The sequence below is a fragment of the Hippoglossus hippoglossus genome, chromosome 19, assembly GCF_009819705.1.
Source record: "Hippoglossus hippoglossus isolate fHipHip1 chromosome 19, fHipHip1.pri, whole genome shotgun sequence".
NCBI classification, from domain to species: domain Eukaryota; kingdom Metazoa; phylum Chordata; class Actinopteri; order Pleuronectiformes; family Pleuronectidae; genus Hippoglossus; species Hippoglossus hippoglossus.
Genome location: NC_047169.1, coordinates 10,349,919 through 10,368,493, shown reverse-complemented (window position 1 = coordinate 10,368,493; position 18,575 = coordinate 10,349,919). Strand labels below are relative to the sequence as shown.

The 18,575-nt window shown below is 42.2% G+C and overlaps 1 protein-coding gene and 1 long non-coding RNA gene across 18 annotated transcripts; both read right to left on the bottom strand.

The window, feature by feature from the left end:
- Window positions 1–724: 724 nt before the first annotated feature.
- si:ch211-255p10.4 (serine/threonine-protein kinase BRSK2) lies at window positions 725–13,833 on the bottom strand. 17 transcript variants are annotated; one of them, XM_034571324.1, is made up of 19 exons: window positions 12,510–13,825; window positions 12,310–12,404; window positions 11,670–11,755; window positions 11,170–11,310; window positions 10,695–10,811; window positions 10,261–10,294; window positions 9,751–9,819; window positions 9,468–9,614; window positions 8,934–8,965; window positions 8,616–8,780; window positions 7,989–8,197; window positions 7,115–7,268; window positions 6,939–6,999; window positions 5,304–5,928; window positions 5,009–5,072; window positions 4,749–4,872; window positions 4,230–4,440; window positions 3,903–3,992; window positions 725–3,350 (listed from the first exon to the last, which is right to left on the bottom strand). In XM_034571324.1, exons 1-19 carry the CDS (start codon window positions 12,592–12,594, stop codon window positions 3,151–3,153), a joined length of 2,709 nt encoding a protein of 902 aa, XP_034427215.1. In that variant the 5' UTR covers window positions 12,595–13,825; the 3' UTR covers window positions 725–3,150. The 17 variants fall into 17 exon arrangements, with proteins under 17 accessions (XP_034427215.1, XP_034427217.1, XP_034427223.1 ...); XM_034571326.1 differs by having other exon boundaries at window positions 5,009–5,057; window positions 12,510–13,823; XM_034571332.1 differs by having other exon boundaries at window positions 5,009–5,057; window positions 7,115–7,265; window positions 8,100–8,197; window positions 12,510–13,822.
- Window positions 13,834–16,023: 2,190 nt separating this feature from the next.
- LOC117753320 lies at window positions 16,024–18,030 on the bottom strand. Its single transcript, XR_004612233.1, has 3 exons — window positions 17,877–18,030; window positions 16,941–17,053; window positions 16,024–16,267 (listed from the first exon to the last, which is right to left on the bottom strand). It is a non-coding gene; the product is annotated as an uncharacterized LOC117753320 (long non-coding RNA).
- Between the last annotated feature and the right edge of the window lie 545 nt (window positions 18,031–18,575).

The following is an 18,575-nucleotide window of genomic DNA, read 5'->3' as shown; positions in this document are numbered from 1 at the left end:
AAAATCATGCAGCTCCGTCCCGATTGCGACTGCACGGACTGTTTTTGGCACAAGATGGCAGCGTTCAAATTCAGGATATTTTGGCTTCATTTCTGGATAAAGGGGGGGAAGAGGAGACGCATCAGCCATCTTTATGTAGGGTCTATGGCTTAGATGTACTTAATTTGGTGGGTAAATGTAAAATAACACCTTACAGAGAATATATCAGATCAACTTCAAGTATTTTGTTACGTTTTGATGTTTCCCCATGAAAATATCAGTGGCTGGGACTTTTCCACCTTACCCCAAATTGTATGTTGTTGTGTAAAAGGATGTTGCCAGAGCATGATTAACGCTGCAGCTTAAATTTTTCATGAAAACATAAATAAATCAGTGGCACGTTTTCCCCCTTTATTCTAGTTTAATGAAAAAATCCTGGCAAGCTTTTCTTTTCTTCTCAATTTTATAATAATTGGAAATTATTAATTAATAGGAAAACTTGATTTGTCATGAAACACTAGATGTGATTGTTTTTGTGCTCACTTCAGATCTGTTGTGCTGCTTTGATATTGTGTGAGAATTGTGATTAAAGTTCATGTTATATCCATATTATTATTTTATTTAATGTAAAATAATGCAAATCATATCTGCATCCAAATGGTGAAACTTCAACAGTGTAATTTTCTGGCAAAAGAGACAGTAACATTTATGAACACACGCCATTTAAACCCAGAAACTAAACACACACACATGAATTTAGGGTTTATTATTGTAACCATAACAATAAGGTGGATCTCTCTTTATTTTGACCGTCAATTCAATCATAATTGTTCTTTTTATCACAGGCAATAGTTATAATAGTGCACTTTTTATATTTAAATTATGATACAGACATTTCTTTTTTTTAAACACCTTATTCTACTGACCCTTTATGGATGGAGAATAGTTTACAATCTTAGCCAGAGTTGGGCCAATGAAAGTGAAGGTGACGTGGTGAGGAAATAGATGAAACCGATGATCGTGAAGCAATCATAAAGTGTGTGTGCGGACAGTGAGGCAAACAACTTGGTACAGTTTCTCTTGTGATGATGGCTACACAACGGGGTAAAGAGGCGGACAGACAAGGGAACGAGGCATAACGGCAGGAGATGAAGCAAATTAGCAAGAGAAATGATGTACCTGTTAGGGTTTGGCAATGTTATTAATGAATTGAATATTCTTGGGTCAGTTAAAATCTCCTCGCCTACTCAGCGGCCACAAAGTTTCGCTCTCAGTCAGCCATCATCCACCCGTCTCACGCACACATTCCGGTTACCAGGGATAAGCGTGATGAAATGTGAGCTATAAACAAACAGACGATCCGTCGGCACTGCTATTGAAGTCGTGGAGGGAAATTCTCCAAAAAAGAATAACGGTGAGAAATGAAACCGAGCAGGTTTCTTGAGTTGGCTCTTGATATAGTTTTGTCGGCTTAAAATCTACTTTGTAAACAAACACATGACACAAACATCCACATGATCACATAAATACATAAATACAAATCAATAAATAGATGGATAGATAAGTCGGCAAATATAAAAACAACAAAAGAAGTTAGCATTAAAATGTAGCAGTGTGTATCTCTCTGAAAACGTTCTGCACTTTTGTTGCATATTGTGCTGTATGGAAGACTGGTGATGAACGTCGACTAGTTTGATAGAGTACTGGAGGAACACGTGATCGTCCGAGTTGCTACGTCTGTTTGCCGAATGGTGCGACTCTCGGTGGTGAGCGTGGGTGTGGCGATGGACTACTTGGCTCGTTGGTGAACACTGACGTGAGGAGCGTGGGGTTAGGAGGCTCTCTGCTCGCTTCCTATTCTGAAGTCCCGTTCAACGAGGAATTGACGCTGAAAGCTTTTTATGATGTAAATGTCCGAGGATGATTTTCCTTTGTGAGTCCTTTTTTTTTCCTCTTTTCATTTCATATTGTTCAGAGTCAGTACGTGAATACTATGGCGATAGGAGACAAGCTCCACGAGAACGGTGGCCTTTGTTTGATCCACAGGTCAGGAATGCTCTTCTTCTCATTCAATCTGGGCACAAACAGCTGTGATGAGGTTCATGGAACTATTCACGCATAGTGTTTTTTTTTTTTCTTCTTCATATAGTAATGTTCATATTTCTGTTCAAATCAAAAAATACTTTTCTTCAGAGCAACAGGAGTCCAATGCCAAACTCTTAGAAGCATTGTTTCATATTGTCTCTGAGCAAAAAATCATAATAATACAAAAGAATCGAAAACGTTAAACTTGAAACTAATTCCTGTCCAAAAAACAAAAATGTCAGCTTCCCCCTTTAACACTGCAGTGTTTTTAGTTACTGTCTGTACTGCTATCACTGTGCTACTGACATCTTCCAAGAAACATGTAAACATAAATAAATAAAACTAAATAAAAAAATATCTTTTTTTTCACATTCACTTACTTAGCTTACTTTGTTGGTTTTCTTTACCTCGGGAGAGGACACAGCAGGGATCCCAGCGTGTCGTTTCTTCTGAGAAAATCAGGACCTTTAAACTCAGCTCGTCGCTGAAGTGGTAGCAGGCTGCTAACGTTTAGGGTTCCTCTGCTGAGGTTACATCTATATGTCTTTCAGTATGGACTGATAATTGCGTGTTGCTTGATAGTGATATGAGCGCACTGGTTAATTTGAATCTTGAGAACAAGACCGTTATTTCTTTTTGGTGTCAGAAACTGTATAACAATGATATGGTAGACTAGCCTATCTGATCAGGTCAGCATCCTTTAACTGGCTGATTTGCTAACTGGCATGCACATTAGCACTTCAAAATTTCCTAGTTTGATCTGTGAAGCTGTATCTATGATGGATACCAAACTGCTCATTCACAAAGTTTTGTTTTTTTTCATTAATGGGGGTGATTCCCTAACACTTCTTTCTCGTTTAAGGGAAGGAATCCTGATGATCCAAAAGATCAAGAGAATGATGAGTTTGAAAAAAAAACACGACGGAGGGAAAAGGCTCAATCCTTGCTATGGTCAAGCACCTTCATTAACTTAGTCAAGGAAGAAGAGGAGTAGCTCATGGCTTGCAGGGATACGTTGAGATGGAGTTACACTGTCGTCTCTCGGGTGTAGTTCAAGCATCCTGCTGCATGGTCTCACTTTCTATCCTACGGCTGGGACTGGGTTCCGTTGGAGGACAGCAGTCGGGTTCTCTCTTTTGCTGAGCCTCTGCGCTGCAGAACTCCCCCACTGCCTCCGATGCCTCCTCCGTCTGTTCGGTCTCCCCACTCACACCTGTCGCCCCCACCCTCGGAGCGTCTCGAGTTTTGGCGGGTGGGGGTCCCGTGGGGCCGGCCGTTCTTCTCATCTGGGAAGGGATCAGGAGAGAAGGACAGGAAAGTCACTCTTAACGTAAAGGTGCTACTGAGCCTGAAAAATAGTGTCTGGCCTTTTTACCTCTGCCAAGGAGGTTATGTTTTCATCTGGGCTCCTTGATGTTTGTCTATCTGTCTGTTCTTTAGCAGTATTACACAAAATCTACTAAAAGTATTGTTTGAACAGAAAACATGTCACCTGTATGTAGCCTGCCAGCACTACACGATATTAAGCACATGGTAATGGAAATGAAAGCTGTATAATTACCAGCTGATAGAAACTAAACTTTAGCTGACACTCATGGTTTTGGAAAGAGAATGCTGAAAACAACACCACCCTCCTTTGAAAATACTAAAGCAACTTTCAAGCACAAGAAAAGAATAATGATTACAATGTGGTTTAGAACATTAAACATTAAACTGAAGAGGAAAAAGTTAAATTCAATTGCAAATATGCAAAAGAACACACAAAACCAAACTGCCCCTGTGAAGGTGAACATTTATTTTACTGTGGCGTGTACACAAGCACGTGTAAGCAGTCTTACCAGATAGGGCTTGCCCCATGGGTTGATCATGGGAGCTGAGAAGCTGGGCTTGAATCGTTTCCACCACTCGTCTGAACCTGCGACTTGGACCTGGAGATGAAACAAGGCAAACACATCTAACAATGGCTGTTTTTATTTCCTGTTTATCAGAATTCTAGATCAGAATTCGCTGATGCATTATTGTCAAACCAAAATACAACTCTTTGCCAGATAGTGTATTTTGCAAAATGTCAAACTTTAGCTCTATATAGGTTCAAGCTAAATATGAACATTTATTAAAATGAAATGAATTCCTAATTAAAAGGGTTAAATGTTGACTGCACTTGCCTGATATGAGAGTGAACGTCACGCTGTAGATTCCTGTCTCCCTCCTGCCCTCCCTCTCGGTCCTCTCCCTGTCCCGCTCTCTCTCGCCCTCTGAGAAGGCAATGTCCACCTGGAACTTGACGGGCTTCTGGAAGACGGAGGGGCCGCCGGAGGACTTGTACTCGGCCCTGAAGCTGGTCTGGGAAAGGACGCTGTGACTGAGCGATGGGATCTGCGCGGTGGGGAGACAGAGAAGAAGCAGAGAGACCGACAGACTTACGAGGTGGGAGAGGTACGGGGGCCAACGTGAGTATAGGGAGACAAAGGGCGAGGGTGAGGAGAAGAGAGAAAGAGTGAGCCATTGGTGAAAGCAAAGTGATAATGTGCCACCAGTGAGCAAGACTGAAATAGAGAAGAAAACTGAAATCATGAAAGAAATGAAAGAGCGAGTGTGAACATGTTACAGTTAGAGTGAGAGCCATGCTTTCTTACAAACAAGACAGTGCGAGGTGTGAAAGACAAGCCACATCAGAAACTCACAGACAGGAAGGCGTGCACAATGTCGGCTTTGACAGAACTAAGAGGTTTGTCTCTGATGACCACGAAGATCTGCTCCTCTTTCTCTAAGCCGATGAAGTTTCCAAACCATGACTTCTTAGCCAGCCTGGTAGGAAAAATAGAGAGTGTGAGCAAATACTCTGACCCAAGGAAAACGTCCATGAGCAGAAGGGCACAGCTTTATTTTGAGAAAACAGGAACAACATCTTAGCAAGTAATGTATCTGAAGGACCGTGACTTACTCAGGGCTAGATTCTGGTGTTAGACTGGACATGTCTTCTGATGTAGGAACTGATGGAGACAAATCTGTATCAAAATTAAAGTTGCTCTAAATTTTAGTCCTCACGCTTGGTGCTCAAGGAAAAATAACCATCAAGATATAATCCATTACTGTTATACAAGTATATGCTGAAACAGAAAATTTGAGAAAGTTAGCGGAGATTAAACATTTTGAAACTGATGTCATATTAAAGTCTACACGTCCCATACCTGTGGAGTAAAACCACATAAGTCCACTTACTGTTGTGGTAAACTCACCTTGCAGCTTGCGGCGATGGAAACGCGGCGAGCCCAGCAGGTTGTTCTTGAATGAATTGAGACGAGTCCTCCAGTGAGCAGAGCTGCTTGCCGCCATGCCGCTTCCCCCTCCTGGACTGGAGGGCGGGGTCAGCGAGAGCGAGCCCACACCTCCCCCACCCTCCGCCCGCGAAGAGGACGAGGATGAGGAGGAGGAGGGCGGGGTGGAGGAGGGGTGGTGAGGGTGGTGGACAGGGGTGCCCAGGGGTGTGGGCAGTGGAGAGCCTTGGGGGGTAACCTGCGGCACAGAGTGGGCAGAGTTTGGGTAGAAGCTCTTAGTCACTGACTTAAGGACAGAGGACGAGGGGAAGAAGAAACGGGGGATGGGTGACAGAAGCGGAGAGGGGGAGCGGGAGGATGGGTTGTGCAGAGGCAGGGATTTGATGGGCTGCAGGTGGGGTCGGTCGGCGGGTCCCTTGCTGGGCAGGGTCTGGGTCTTTGGGTTGGGGGGAGCTTTGGGCTTGTCGTGAGCCCGTGCTGAGCGAGGTGTGGTGATGGTTCCCTGTTTGGTCTCCTTTGTGAGGAGGGTAGCGGTGGCGGAGGTGACATCTGATTGGCTGAAAGTGAAGACGGGGCTTTGATAGGACTGGGGAGTGGGTTTGTGGGGTGGGGGGGGGGGGGGGATTGGTGGGGAGGTGGGAGAGATGGAAAAGAAGAAAGAGAGGGGATGGAACATGGAGAAAGGATGGAAATGAATACCATGCTTCATGACAAAAAGAGTGCAGCTTGTGAAAAGTGAAAGTGTCAAATGTAATTCTACCAGCCCTGAATATCAAAGCTTTAGTTTAGTCCTTAACAAGTGACTTCTATAGCTTATGTGAGTGAGGGTTTAGTGACAGGGTTAAGAATGTGGTGACTGAGAACAGTGGAAGTGAAAGTGTTACTGTACATGCTGATGTTTCAACATCCATGGACCTTTTTAATTTAACCCCATAAACCAAAAATCTCCAAGTTCTTTTTCTGAAGGTGCCCGTTCATGCATGGTGAGAAACAGAAGTGACATGAAGACAGAAGAAAAATGCCACGCAAACCTCCTGCTGGTTGAGAGATTTAATCTGACGCACTGGTGTCGTGATAAGGTGTAAAAATGACGGGGGAGCTTGGAAAATGGACGTCTCGGGGGGTTTGGAGTGTGGCCAGAATTTTTTTTAAAGCAGAAGAGGCTGATGACGGCTGCATTAATCATCACAGTACACGGATATTGAGCGTTTACAATATAGTTTGTGAAGCATTCAAAAGTACATGTCATAAGTCACACAATGGCTTATATATTTAAAAATCAATCAACAATGTTTTTAAAATTGTATGTTTAAAGTATTTTCGTATTATCTCCATTAAGGATATTGGTCAAAATGTATTTATCTTAAACTGATACAACTGAATTATTAGCAATTCTTGAAATGTTAACCATGTTGGCTCTGCAGCAAACAAGTTGAGGATTTCATCTTTAACTGTAGAGCTACTATGTCACAGGAGAAAGTTAAACAACACAAATTAATCTTGGAAATTCAATATTTTATCATGCATGCTTGTATCGTGTTGATGATAGCGAAGCAGTGTGTACGGTTCAGTAAAAGTCGGCCAACAGGCCCTTACCCGGGGACTGCTGAGGGGGCTGGAGGAGAGACCAGTGGAGGCTCCGCTCACCGAGCGAGACCTGACAAAGAGACCGGAGGTCAAAGGATCTTCACACCAGTTATTATCTCAACTGAGACTGAATGGATTCTAGTGGGTTGTGTTTACTGTGGATGTGTAAGCACTATATACTGCACCTCTGACTGTGTGCAGCTGTATCCAGGGCCCTGCGAGGCGGGGTGGGAGACCCCTGTTCTGTAACACTCAGCACTTCAAGACTTTTCCTCTCGGGGCGACAGCGGCCGTGGCGCGTCAGCATGGGAGAGTCAACCCGCTTTCGAGGAGGGTCTGCTGAAGAGCACCACCATAAAATTGTAACAAAATTCATCAAAAATAAATCAATGTTAGCAATTAGTCAGAGCGTTCTTCCCTAATCTGCATGCCTAAGTGTCCTTGGGCAAGATACTGAATGTAAAACTGTACTGTTAAGTGCATTGAGTGGTCATAAGAACTAGAAAAGCACTATATATATATATATATATACAGACCATTTAACAGTCTTTCTTTACCACTGCAGAGGTATTAAAAAAATAAGAAACACATATCTAATGAGCCCTATTCCTCCCTGGTAGTAAGAGCTGTTGCTACATCTTCACCATCCTGCTCGCTGTTGACACTTTCGGCCACTGTGCATTTATTTTCTCTCTTGCAGTTGTGAAAAGTCAGATCATGTTGAAAGTGATTTTTCCACAGGCTTTTCACTCTCTGTGCCATCTGTGACTGTGATAAACTTATCTTCTTCTGTGCTGGTAGAATGGTTCGATTAACCCTGTTCTATCCCATGGTTTGAACGATGCAAAAGACAACAGACTTATTGTTACTAATTTTAAACATAGTTCCATTTAACTTTACTTCCACAGTCAAGACTAAAGAGGCCTTTAGCATATAAAGCCAACAAGAGACTGGTTACTGAATCTCTAGCTAATGGCTACCAGTGCAAAATATTTATAAATAAACACAACATTTGAATTGTCAAATGATTGAAAATGTACTGGTAGAGGTATTGAGTACCGGAGTATTGCACCAGCCTCCCAGTGTGGTGCACTTGCTTCTCTGAGACGTGAGGCTGAGAAAAGCAGCTCCCTGCCTCCAGTGGATCCCTCCTGCCCCCTAAAGACTGACCTACGTCATTGCGCGGAGGCAAGTCCTCGTCCTCATAGCTGGGGTAACGCTCTTTCCTGTCCAGCAGTAGGTAATAGATCATCTTCTCCTGATTTTCTCTAAAGGGAAGAGACAAAACAAAGAAAGACATGTAACAAATCAATGTATATTCTAAAGCCCTCAATATTACGTCCCTGTGATAAACCTGACTTTCTTTTAACGTTAAAGCTGAGAAAAAGCACAGGACAATAAAATTAGCTGGATATTTGTGAGGATAGATCATATTTTCTGTGCAGAATATTGCCAGAGGCCCTAAATCTAGTCCCTAAATTTGGACACAACTTCAGTCTATCCACCATCTCAGTGGTGATTGTATGTTATATATACATTTCATATAATGCTAGTTTCATATTAAACAATATCATAATCTCAACAAAATCTAGGGGGGTTGCTGGTTTATGTTGCATAAGTGTTTAGATTATTCTAGTCCCTCTGAAGCCCAGTCATGGTTGGAATTGAAAAAAAAAAATCTCTTACTCTTCACATTGCAAGTCACGTGTGAGCTTGACTCTGTCCCGGAAACAGCCCAGCGAGTGCATGCTGTCCAACACATCTGGGTCCAGCTCAGTCAGGGACAAGATTCGCCTCACACACACTCGCCTGGGAGGAGGCTGCTCAGGACACGGCTCGTTTCGACCACCCCTGGGAGCCACACACACACACACACACAAGTTACACGTGATGAAACACAATGAATGACACAGATGTAATGTGTGTGCTTGGATATTATGCAACATCCCTTTAAATGAGTGTCTCTTTAAACTGCAACATGAGTAAAGATGAACGTATACTCACTGATACCAGGCGTGTTTCTGGATGGCCTCGAGCTGTAAGGGGTGACATGGCAGATGGGGCCGTTAGTTTCTACCAAGCCAGATGATCACAGAAAGCCTGATGTTGTGTACACAGTTTTCTCCAGCTCATCCATTCCGGATATTGTATATTTAAAAATCACTACTTTGTTATTTTCAAGAATGTAAAATCATGTATCAATATATTTGATGAAGTAAAAACAACTCTTTATTAAAAAAAAAAAATTAAAAATATATAAAATGCAACAAAAAAACACACTGATGATTAAATGACTTGATGTAAATGCAACTTTGTCAAATAAGATTATTAAAATGCTACAAAGTATTAATAATAATGACAGCAGTCCAATGAAGTTGCTCTCTTCAGTTGCAGTGTTTAAAAGAAGGGAAGTACAAGTTATCCAAGTTAGGACAATATAATAGGTGCCAATCTGATTTAAGACTCTACATTTACAATCTTTATATGAGACTCGTATTAAGGTTAAGGTGCTTTCTGCATATGAGCTCAGTCTCGTACCGTGAGCCTTTTTTCAGGGTTGACCTCGATCATACCCTTGAGCAGAGACTGGCAGTCCGGGGGGATGAAGTGGGGCATGTGGAACACCCCACTCTTCACCTTCTCTAGGAGCTGACGTAAGTTGTCATGATCAAAAGGCAGGGCGCCCTTCAGGAGAAAGGGAGAGAGGGGAAGATTTGAAAAGAAGCTGATGGAGGGAAGTGGGTTGAAAACCGCAAACACACCAGGGCGTATTTTACAAATGGCCCAAACTGCGTTGTGAAGAGAGGAATAGAAGACGTACCACCAGTAGAGCAAACAGGATGACCCCACAGCTCCACACATCGGCTCTCCGCCCATCATATTTCTCCCCCTGCCGAACACAGAAACCCCTTAAACTCATGACCCACTGACAATGTGAAAACACAGATTGAACATTTATCATTTCAATTCAATGAGATAGTTTAATCTAATTTAGGGCTTATAAAAGACTATCAAAAGAAAACACGGTAATCCATTTTAATCCAGCACTTAGTCCAAAACACTGAAACCATCTATTCATTGATAGAACTCGTTAATAACTTTGTATGCTGATACCCCCTAATTAAAAATAAGCCTTCTTAGTGACACACGTGCCAGATTCAATGTTTCTATTAAGACTTTTTGAATTAATCTTCCTGATTTCAAAACAATTTGCGATACTTGTGCAGCTTTGTCACTTTGTGTTTGTCTCTAAATGAATAATTTATGAATAACATTTGATAATTTTTTTATTGCGAGACAACATTTGAGTAGGACCCTGTGCAAATCTTACCCGTATAACTTCAGGGCACGCATAATGTGGTGATCTGAAATGACAAAAGAAATGTGTTAGAAGCTGATGCGATATTACTACACTTACAACTCTGAAGCAGTATAAATATAAAAAGCAATGTGTGTGTGTGCGTGTGTTTCTAAATTACCATGCTATGAAATTTAATGATTAAATATTATGTAAAATAATTCAAATGATCTACAGAGCAAAGTCGAAAAGGGACTCAAAGGAGATGTGTCTCTATTGTTGGGGTAAAATCCTGGAATATAAATTGCCAATATACATTTTTTTAAATGTGTAATTCAATTATGGATTTTAATAGAATGATTATAGTGAATGATTTCTGCAGTAGTTTAATTTGATAAGAATATAGGCAGGCATTTTAAGTGTGTACACATTATTTAGGAATACACACACAAAGAGTTGGTACTCACCCACAGCTGGTCTCCAACAGACTGTCTCCCACCTGGAGGGAGGCCATGCCAAAGTCAGCGATTCGGATGTTGTTCTTTTCATCCAGGAGCAAGTTCTCAGGCTTCAGGTCTCTGTGACTGTACACACACACACAGAAAATATGCGTCACAGCTGAAGTATGACTATGTGGGTTTGAAAAAGGCTTTAATTTTGGTTCATGCTACAGAATCACATTTTTCCATTCTTTGATTTCTTAATACACTATCACAAAAAGTCAAATTATCGAAAAAGGACATTAAGAGTAGTATCTGAAAACATCAATTCTATATTAAAAGGGAATGGTCTATTTAAGATGCAAGAAAGCAGCAGGAACCTTTGACTTATTTTGACAGGATTCTTTGAAGCTTGGTAAATTGGCAGAGGAACCAAAACTATCACCCTACTCATGACCCCGGATTCCAATTTTAGAACAGCTGCTTTGTGACAAAAACCAACCAGATGGAGTGACTGTGGCAGAAATCCAAAGCAGAGATGATCTGCCTGAAGAACTTCCTGGCCTCTTTCGGAGTCAGCCGGCCTTTCTTCACCAGGTAGTCGAACAGCTCTCCTCCAGACACATGCTCCAGCACCAGGTACCTGATGACAAAGTGAATACGTTCAGAAAAACAATAACTCAAACCTCTTAAAATGTTACATACTGTCAATTCATGAATCGTGATATTCAGTTTTAAAATTTATCTTTTTTTAAAATGTACTCATTATCAACCAGTTTCTACTCCAGCAGCTGTTTCATAACAGTGACAAATGTTTTTTTCCCCTTCAAGATAGATCAAAAACCTCTTGAGAAAAATTATGGTGATGCAGATTTATATAGTTGTTAAAGTAATATTCAAACCAATCCCACACCAAAGTTCAGTATTCAGCAAGAAAGGAAAGGCATGCAGACTGCAGTGACCCCGATTCCGAGGCTCGGTCGAAAAGCAGACAGAACTCACAGGTATTTGTTATTCTCGTAAACATCATGCAGCTTCAACACATGCGGATGCTCAATCAGTTTCAGAATGGCAATCTCCCTTTCAACCTGGTTAGAGGGAAGAGACAGATTGGAAGAAAAAGAGAGAGAGAGACAAGAGATGAAGATACTGAAGCAAAGCACACAGGACGCTCAGTGTTGGTGTTGAAGCGACAGAAGTGAGGGCGAATTTACACACAGGTTAAATATAGGAAATAGGAAAAGAAGCAGCAGTTTACATACAGCATGACACATCTTTGCTGTGCACTAAAAATCAGCAGGTTATTTACCTCCGCCAAGGTTTCCAACCCCGTCCGTAAATAAGATTGCGCAAAAAAACCCCGACTTGACAGATTACCACGGAGCTCGGATCAGGGCATGTTGGATTGGATCCAGGGATATTGTCTCACTTTCTTTAGCATTGAGACGCCTTTCGACATTCTATCCTATTTCCCAGGGAACATTTAGGCGACTGATATCTGTAAGTGTGTGCAATTTGGCAGGGGGCATGATTGAATTTAAGGGGACTGCTGGGCCTCGGCGGAGGTATGGGCTTCTACCAAGTGGCATCCTAGTTTTCAGTGTGGGTGGGTGTACAACCTGGACCGGGGGTCATACTGTACCTTCATCAAGACCGACTCCGACAGCTTCTCTCTGTTGACTATTTTGATCGCGACCTTTTGACCCGTAATACAGTGGACCCCGAGCTTGACCAGTCCTGAAACGCACAATAAGAAATGTTTGATGATGAAATTTGGAGACGGGCCAGAGGGATCACGTCCAAAAATTGGTGTCTTTGAAATCCAGAAACGGTCGTGCTCACCTGTCTGTCCCTTCCCCAGCGTTTTCTCCAGTCTGTAGGGCCCAACATATTGAGCTGACTGACCGAGAGACAGTTCCTTACTCATACTGCTCTCACTGGAGGCTAATGACAGCGATTGTTGCGGGTTCACTCTCGATATGCGCTGCACAGCTTGCACAGAAGTTGTCGCGGGATGCAAGATGGTGCTCAACTTAGAAAAAGAGCCCTCTGGTCGCGGCGGGGACGCCCAGGAGGGACCCGTGCTGATTTGCAACGTGTGGGTGAGAAATGAGCATCCTCCAGCTAATAAACAAGCTACTTATCTTTAGCCTCTAGCTCGCCGAAGCAGAGGTGAGGCTGAGTTGCGAGGCTGTTCTGACGCGTCAAATACCAACCGCTGGCCTAAAGATAAACATGACAACCGATGAGTTGGACCTCTGTACATTAGCTTACCTGTATAGCTCGCTAACTATATATAAAGACGATATAACATCGAAACAAGCGGGTTTCCCCCCCCCCCGTGTAATTAATGTCATTTGGTGGTTGAGTCGAGCAACGAAACGTCAAAAAAAACACGCAGAGTGGATGATAAACACGGGGAATTGCGTGGATTCGATATCCTCTCTCTCTCGATCTCGTCAGGCCTATTTCACAGGTGCAACAACAACATGCTATGTGTTTTAGCCGTGGCCGCCGCTCTCCCACACAGCGGCGGAGCTAGCTCGGAGTTAGCCGCCGACGGACGGACGGCCGCCGGTCAGAAGAGCCGACGCCTCCCGAAGTTTCCGGGCGTCGCCAAACGGTTGGATTCGTCGGCCGGCCGCCGCGCTCCCGCAATAATCCGTGGTGAACCGCGCACCCCCCGCAAAACAACCATCTTCTTAGCGTGGTGTCCTCTCTCTATCTCTCTCTCTCTCTCTCGCTCTCCTCCCTCCTCGTCGCTACATCCCTGCGAAGATCACAGCATCTTCTCCTCTGGCGTGTCCTCCTCCCTCCTCCTCCCTCCTCCTCCTCTCACCGGCGGATACACAGGTGCAAAAAAAACAAACACGGATCCGCAGATCGGGGCCGTAATGGAGGCCCGTGTCCCCCCTCCTCACTTCTGATTACGGTTCACGCAGGGTAAGATAGGCCCCCCTCCCGTTTCAGACCCGCTTCGCCTTTCCTTGCCGTAAATCGATATTTTCTCTCTCCTCTTCCTTCCTTCCTCCCTTCGTCTCGCTCGCATCAGCATCCGGGTCCCACTCCCTCTCCATCCTCTCTCCTCCTCCTCCTCCCGGTCATCTTCCTCTTAAATACGCTTATCTCCGCATTCAGCACCTCGGCTGTGGGCCCCCGGGGGCCTCTGCGGACACCTCCCTCACCATTCTTATGAAACATGGCCCAAGGGGCAAGCGGATGGGCCGCCGCCTCGTTGGGGCGTGGTGATGCTGGGGGTGCTCGGGCCTCTCCTCGGCCTCTCACGATCACCAGAGTCCCGGAGGTTTTATCTTGTTTTTCACTTGGATTTGACACCAGGAAGAAAATCTGAACTGTGGCATAAATTCAAAGTTGCACCACAGAGAATTTAAATGTAAAATTTCCCCTCGGGATCAATAAAGTATCTATCTATCTATCTATCTATCTATCTATCTATCTATCTATCTATCTATCTATCTATCTTCTCTAATAATATGTTCACACAATATGAGACAAAGTCACAGATTAAACTACTCAGCCATGTAATTTATACCTCAACCTGGTGTAGGATAATGTTAAAACATCGCAATATGTATTTAGAATAATGAAATAATATGAGGTAAAGCTCTGACAGGAACAATTGTGCATAATGAAAAGTATAGGCCTATAGGGATTTGTATACATTGTTGTTTTAACCAAGTACTACTTTACATCTTCCTCCGTCTGTATTGCATGTAAAGTTGGAACGATACCAAATCAAAAATTAAAGAAACCATTGAACAGCAAATTCCTCCCTATAATCTTTTAATGGATTATCATTATTATGACTGTGCAGAAATCATTTTTTGATGCATCGGTCTCATTTTTGGAGCAGTTTCATCTTCAAAAATGCATAATGTATGATGAGATTTCCATATCTTTTGTATTTTATGTGAAGTAACTTTAAACACATGTATAAAATACATGTATAGGCCTCTTGGAAATAGAGTGGAGTTGTATGCACAAAATGAAAATGAGTACTTGACAGTAGTACTTGAGTAAATGTGCTCAGTTAATTTCAACATCTAATGGATCTATATTCAGACTGTATTTATATTGAGCTTTAAGTCACATTCTCCGATTCATGCAACTGTTCCATCACATGTCGGCAAAAGAGAAATCGTAGATTGAACCACAGACCCTCTGATTAGTGGACGTCCACCTCTACCTCCTGGGCCACAGGCGCCCAGAGACCCATTTTTGTGTGATCATTTCATATCTGCCAATAACCACAGAGGTCATGTCATAATAAGAAAAACACAGTTGTAAATAATGGAATCAATTGGGGCTGAATTCCATTTAGCTGCCTATGGTATAGCCCATAAAAACCCTTATCATCATTATAGGTCATGCAGACATTTAAACCCACTATAGAGTAGAGCTCCTTAAAGACCCAGCACACCTCCTGATCTGCAAGGAGAGACTGCAAAGTGTTGGGTGCTATTTCAAATGAATAACACCGGGATGACAGTTATATTAAAGAAAAAAGAGTAAGTAGGACATTTGAATGAATCATCTGTAAAGTGCCTTGAAAAATCTCTAAAATCTCAATTTGAAATGTTGTGTGGGTGGATAATTCCCCAAAGCCCATCGTCATCTGCGCCTGGCTGCTTGATTTGCACGCAGCCAGAAGGATTTGTCTCCAGCCGTGGAGCAGAAATAGAACAGAAATTCTCTGGTTTGATTCCGATGGTCTTTTTCGAGAACTACATTTTTCAGTGCAATATGGCCTTCTTCAGTGGCGTGAACGACACGCCCTGCAGGAGAAAATGAAAAAGGAAACATTTGCAGGTACATTTTTACCACAGGTAGTATTTTAAACCTAAGATTGAAGGGAACATGGGAGTCCTGCAGGGAAAAACGAAAATAGGTTTTGAGGACAGACAAAGGATTTTTCTTTCCCAAATGTTCTTAAACTCTGTCTTCACATCCTGGTCCTGAATCTCTCCCTCCATCAGTCTGGACTCCAGAAATACACAAGATGTGTTAATACCTGCCCCTCCCATCTATACTGATATATACTGACTACTAACAGGAGGCTCCAGAAAATAAAACTTATTTTCCAGGTCTTTGCTGCAGTCTAATCTCTGTGCATTCCCACATTCATTGCCAGAGCTCAGACTGGGATATTGACATTAGACTGCTCGGGGCAGGTACTAATGTGAGGATTAAGCAGAGATTAACAAGATCTTCTTAATTCCATTAAGAGCAACTACTCCAGAAGAAGCCTATGTTCAGCGGATGGAGGGTTTCCAACAAGTAGCACTTCTAATAAATAGAAAGAAACTGCTGAACAATTCAAAACAAAACAAAAACATATGCTGTGTGTTATAACATTTATTATATTGTGTGTGTTTGTGCATTAAGAATTACAGTGCATCAATTGTCAATGTCAGGGCATTGTCCATAACGGAATTATAACATTTATGAAAGGAACATTCACATTCACAGGAGCATATATTTGAATTCCAGTATCATCATCGACCCCCTCCTCAGTTTTTCACATGGTTGGGTCCAATACAATAAACAAGGAAGTGCTGAGAGAGTGAACGACTCTGAAGCTGTGACTGGAAAAAAATCAAAAATGGAAAAAGGTATGAGACGGCACTGACTTAGGCAGAACATGTGATGGAATTATGTGATTAAAATCCTGCAAATACAATATGATACAATAGAACACACAGTGGTGTTAATGGTTTATTTATGTTATACTCTAGAATGTAAAATACAATATGGAATAGACAATACTTGGAGTTTGACATATTAAGGAAAATACAAAAGCTCAATACTTCAATACTCAATAAAATCAGTTTGTTTGATATTATGACCACATTTCCTTTCTTAATACATTTTTGGTAAAACTACAATTGAAATGCTGCAAGTGAAATTTGTAAAGTGATGTGTCAAATGGTCAAAAAAGGGAATTAAAATAATATTTTAAATACAACTATACCGAAGCAGTGACACAGCTATGACTTCAAAAACAAGTCATGTACCAACAGTATGATTTTGAACCAAATTGAATGAGTTTTGACATTGTGTCTTTGTGTTTGTTTATTTGTGTGTCAGTGATTGTCAGATTAGTACCACAGCTTACTGTTTTGTGGCTTTGAGGGATTGTTGATATTCTGCTTTGCAAGATTATCTGTGTAACAACACAGAACGTATGCTTCATAGCTGCTTTTTACTGAGGAAAAATAAAATAATAGTGAGTTGTCATTTTTGTGAACTTACTTTTCATCAATATGCATTTCCTCATGCATTATGACCCCTCCGACAGGGTCTTTATACAGGCCTGGAAGGCATCAATCAGATCTTTACAGTCTTCCACTCTCCTCTCTCTGACACTGAAACAAAAAAACAAGATTTGAAAAAAAAAGAAAAACACTCTTATCCTCTTTGGTAAAATACATGCAGACATTAGACGTTATATCACCTTTTCTACATAAATTACAACTCTAAATTTAGTCTGCATGTGCACCAGAGGGATTATTACAGTGTAGCCTGATCGCAGTGTATTCCAACTCAAATCTCCACAGCAGCTTTTATCTGCATTCTGTGAAGAACACGAGTTAGTAATCTGTGCAGCGGCTTCACCAGCTCTAATCGCCGCCGCACGTGGACACACACACCAAATATCTGTCACTTCCTGTGTGCACGTAACACGAACCAACAGCCGGGAATGTGCCATTCCTCTGCAATAGGTCACACATGTAAAATACTATTTTTAAACCTCAGGTCTATTTATGCTCCTCAACACAGAGGGGCCCTGTCTTAACACTTCATCCCAGAGTGGATTTACTTAAAGTTGTGGGAAAATGTATTCTACATTAATTAAGAGGTAATGATCTCCTCCACAGGCGCTCTAACAAGATGAGCCCAGATAAGGAGTTAATATGAAAACATAGAGCTCAGTAAGTGATGAGTGAGAGCGGCCAAAGGGATGTAATGGAAAGTGACAATTACTCAACTGGAACCCAAACACAGTTAATGAATAGTCCTCGAGGGCGCAAACTTCTACACAGACACTCTGTACAAGCACTTACACTCACTTAAGACCTTCACAATGGCTAGTAATGAGATTTATCATTTCTTTTATAATTATGAGTGTAATTTTACAAATAGCCCTTTCAGCATCAGCAGTTGCACATAAGTCCCATCAGAACTCACCATTTGTCCACGTCTTCCTTGATAACCTGGCATGATGCTGGCGCGGCCTCGTTGCAGTCTGGCATGTCTGACAGAGGAGAGCTGGGGTTCTGTGGAGGTGTGTTGCTGCGAGAGCTGCAGTCAAGAATGGTCACTGACCGGCTGCAGAGATGGGGAGATAAAGACAGGCCAGGGAGGGAGGGCAGAAGCACGACAGGGATGGTGTCATATATGAGAGGCTCCAGAGAGGAAGAGGTCAAGGAAGCTGAGAAAGGAAATGATTATATGCAAGAGATTACTCAGGAAGGCACATTTACTTTTAAATGCAATAAGTTTTAAGAGAGTTCTTCCATCTTTTCCTCTTTATTCTAATATCCTGTCCTATTTATGTTCATCAAACTGAGTATTCTTAAATTCCTTCCTTTTGTTTTATTGTCCTTTTAATGAATATGCAGATAGAGGACCCTTTTGAGTCAATCATTATGCATCACAAAGGCCTCATGGTGCATCTAAAATGCTCACTACAGGGGAGCTGGCAGAGGTGCTTTTTCCTGAAAAGAGACTGGGGAGCCTGACTCTTTTTGCTTTATTCTGCTTTGTTGGCTTAAGAGGTTGAGCTCAGAGTTGTGGCATTTGTTTAAAAAATAACCCCCTTGAATTAGCATCGAGCATGCCGCTGGAAATGATGCAACTAATATTCTGGAAACGATCCAGAAACTG

Coding starts and splice junctions, on each gene's coding strand:
- si:ch211-255p10.4 (XM_034571322.1), bottom strand. CDS start 12,594: ATGAGTAAGGAACTGTCTCTCGGTCAGTCAGCTCAATATGTTGGGCCC. Junction 12,405..12,509: donor GCTGGGGAAGGGACAGACAG/GTGAGCACGACC, acceptor TGTGCGTTTCAG/GACTGGTCAAGCTCGGGGTC. Junction 11,311..11,669: donor TACGAGAATAACAAATACCT/GTGAGTTCTGTC, acceptor CTTTGTCATCAG/GTACCTGGTGCTGGAGCATG.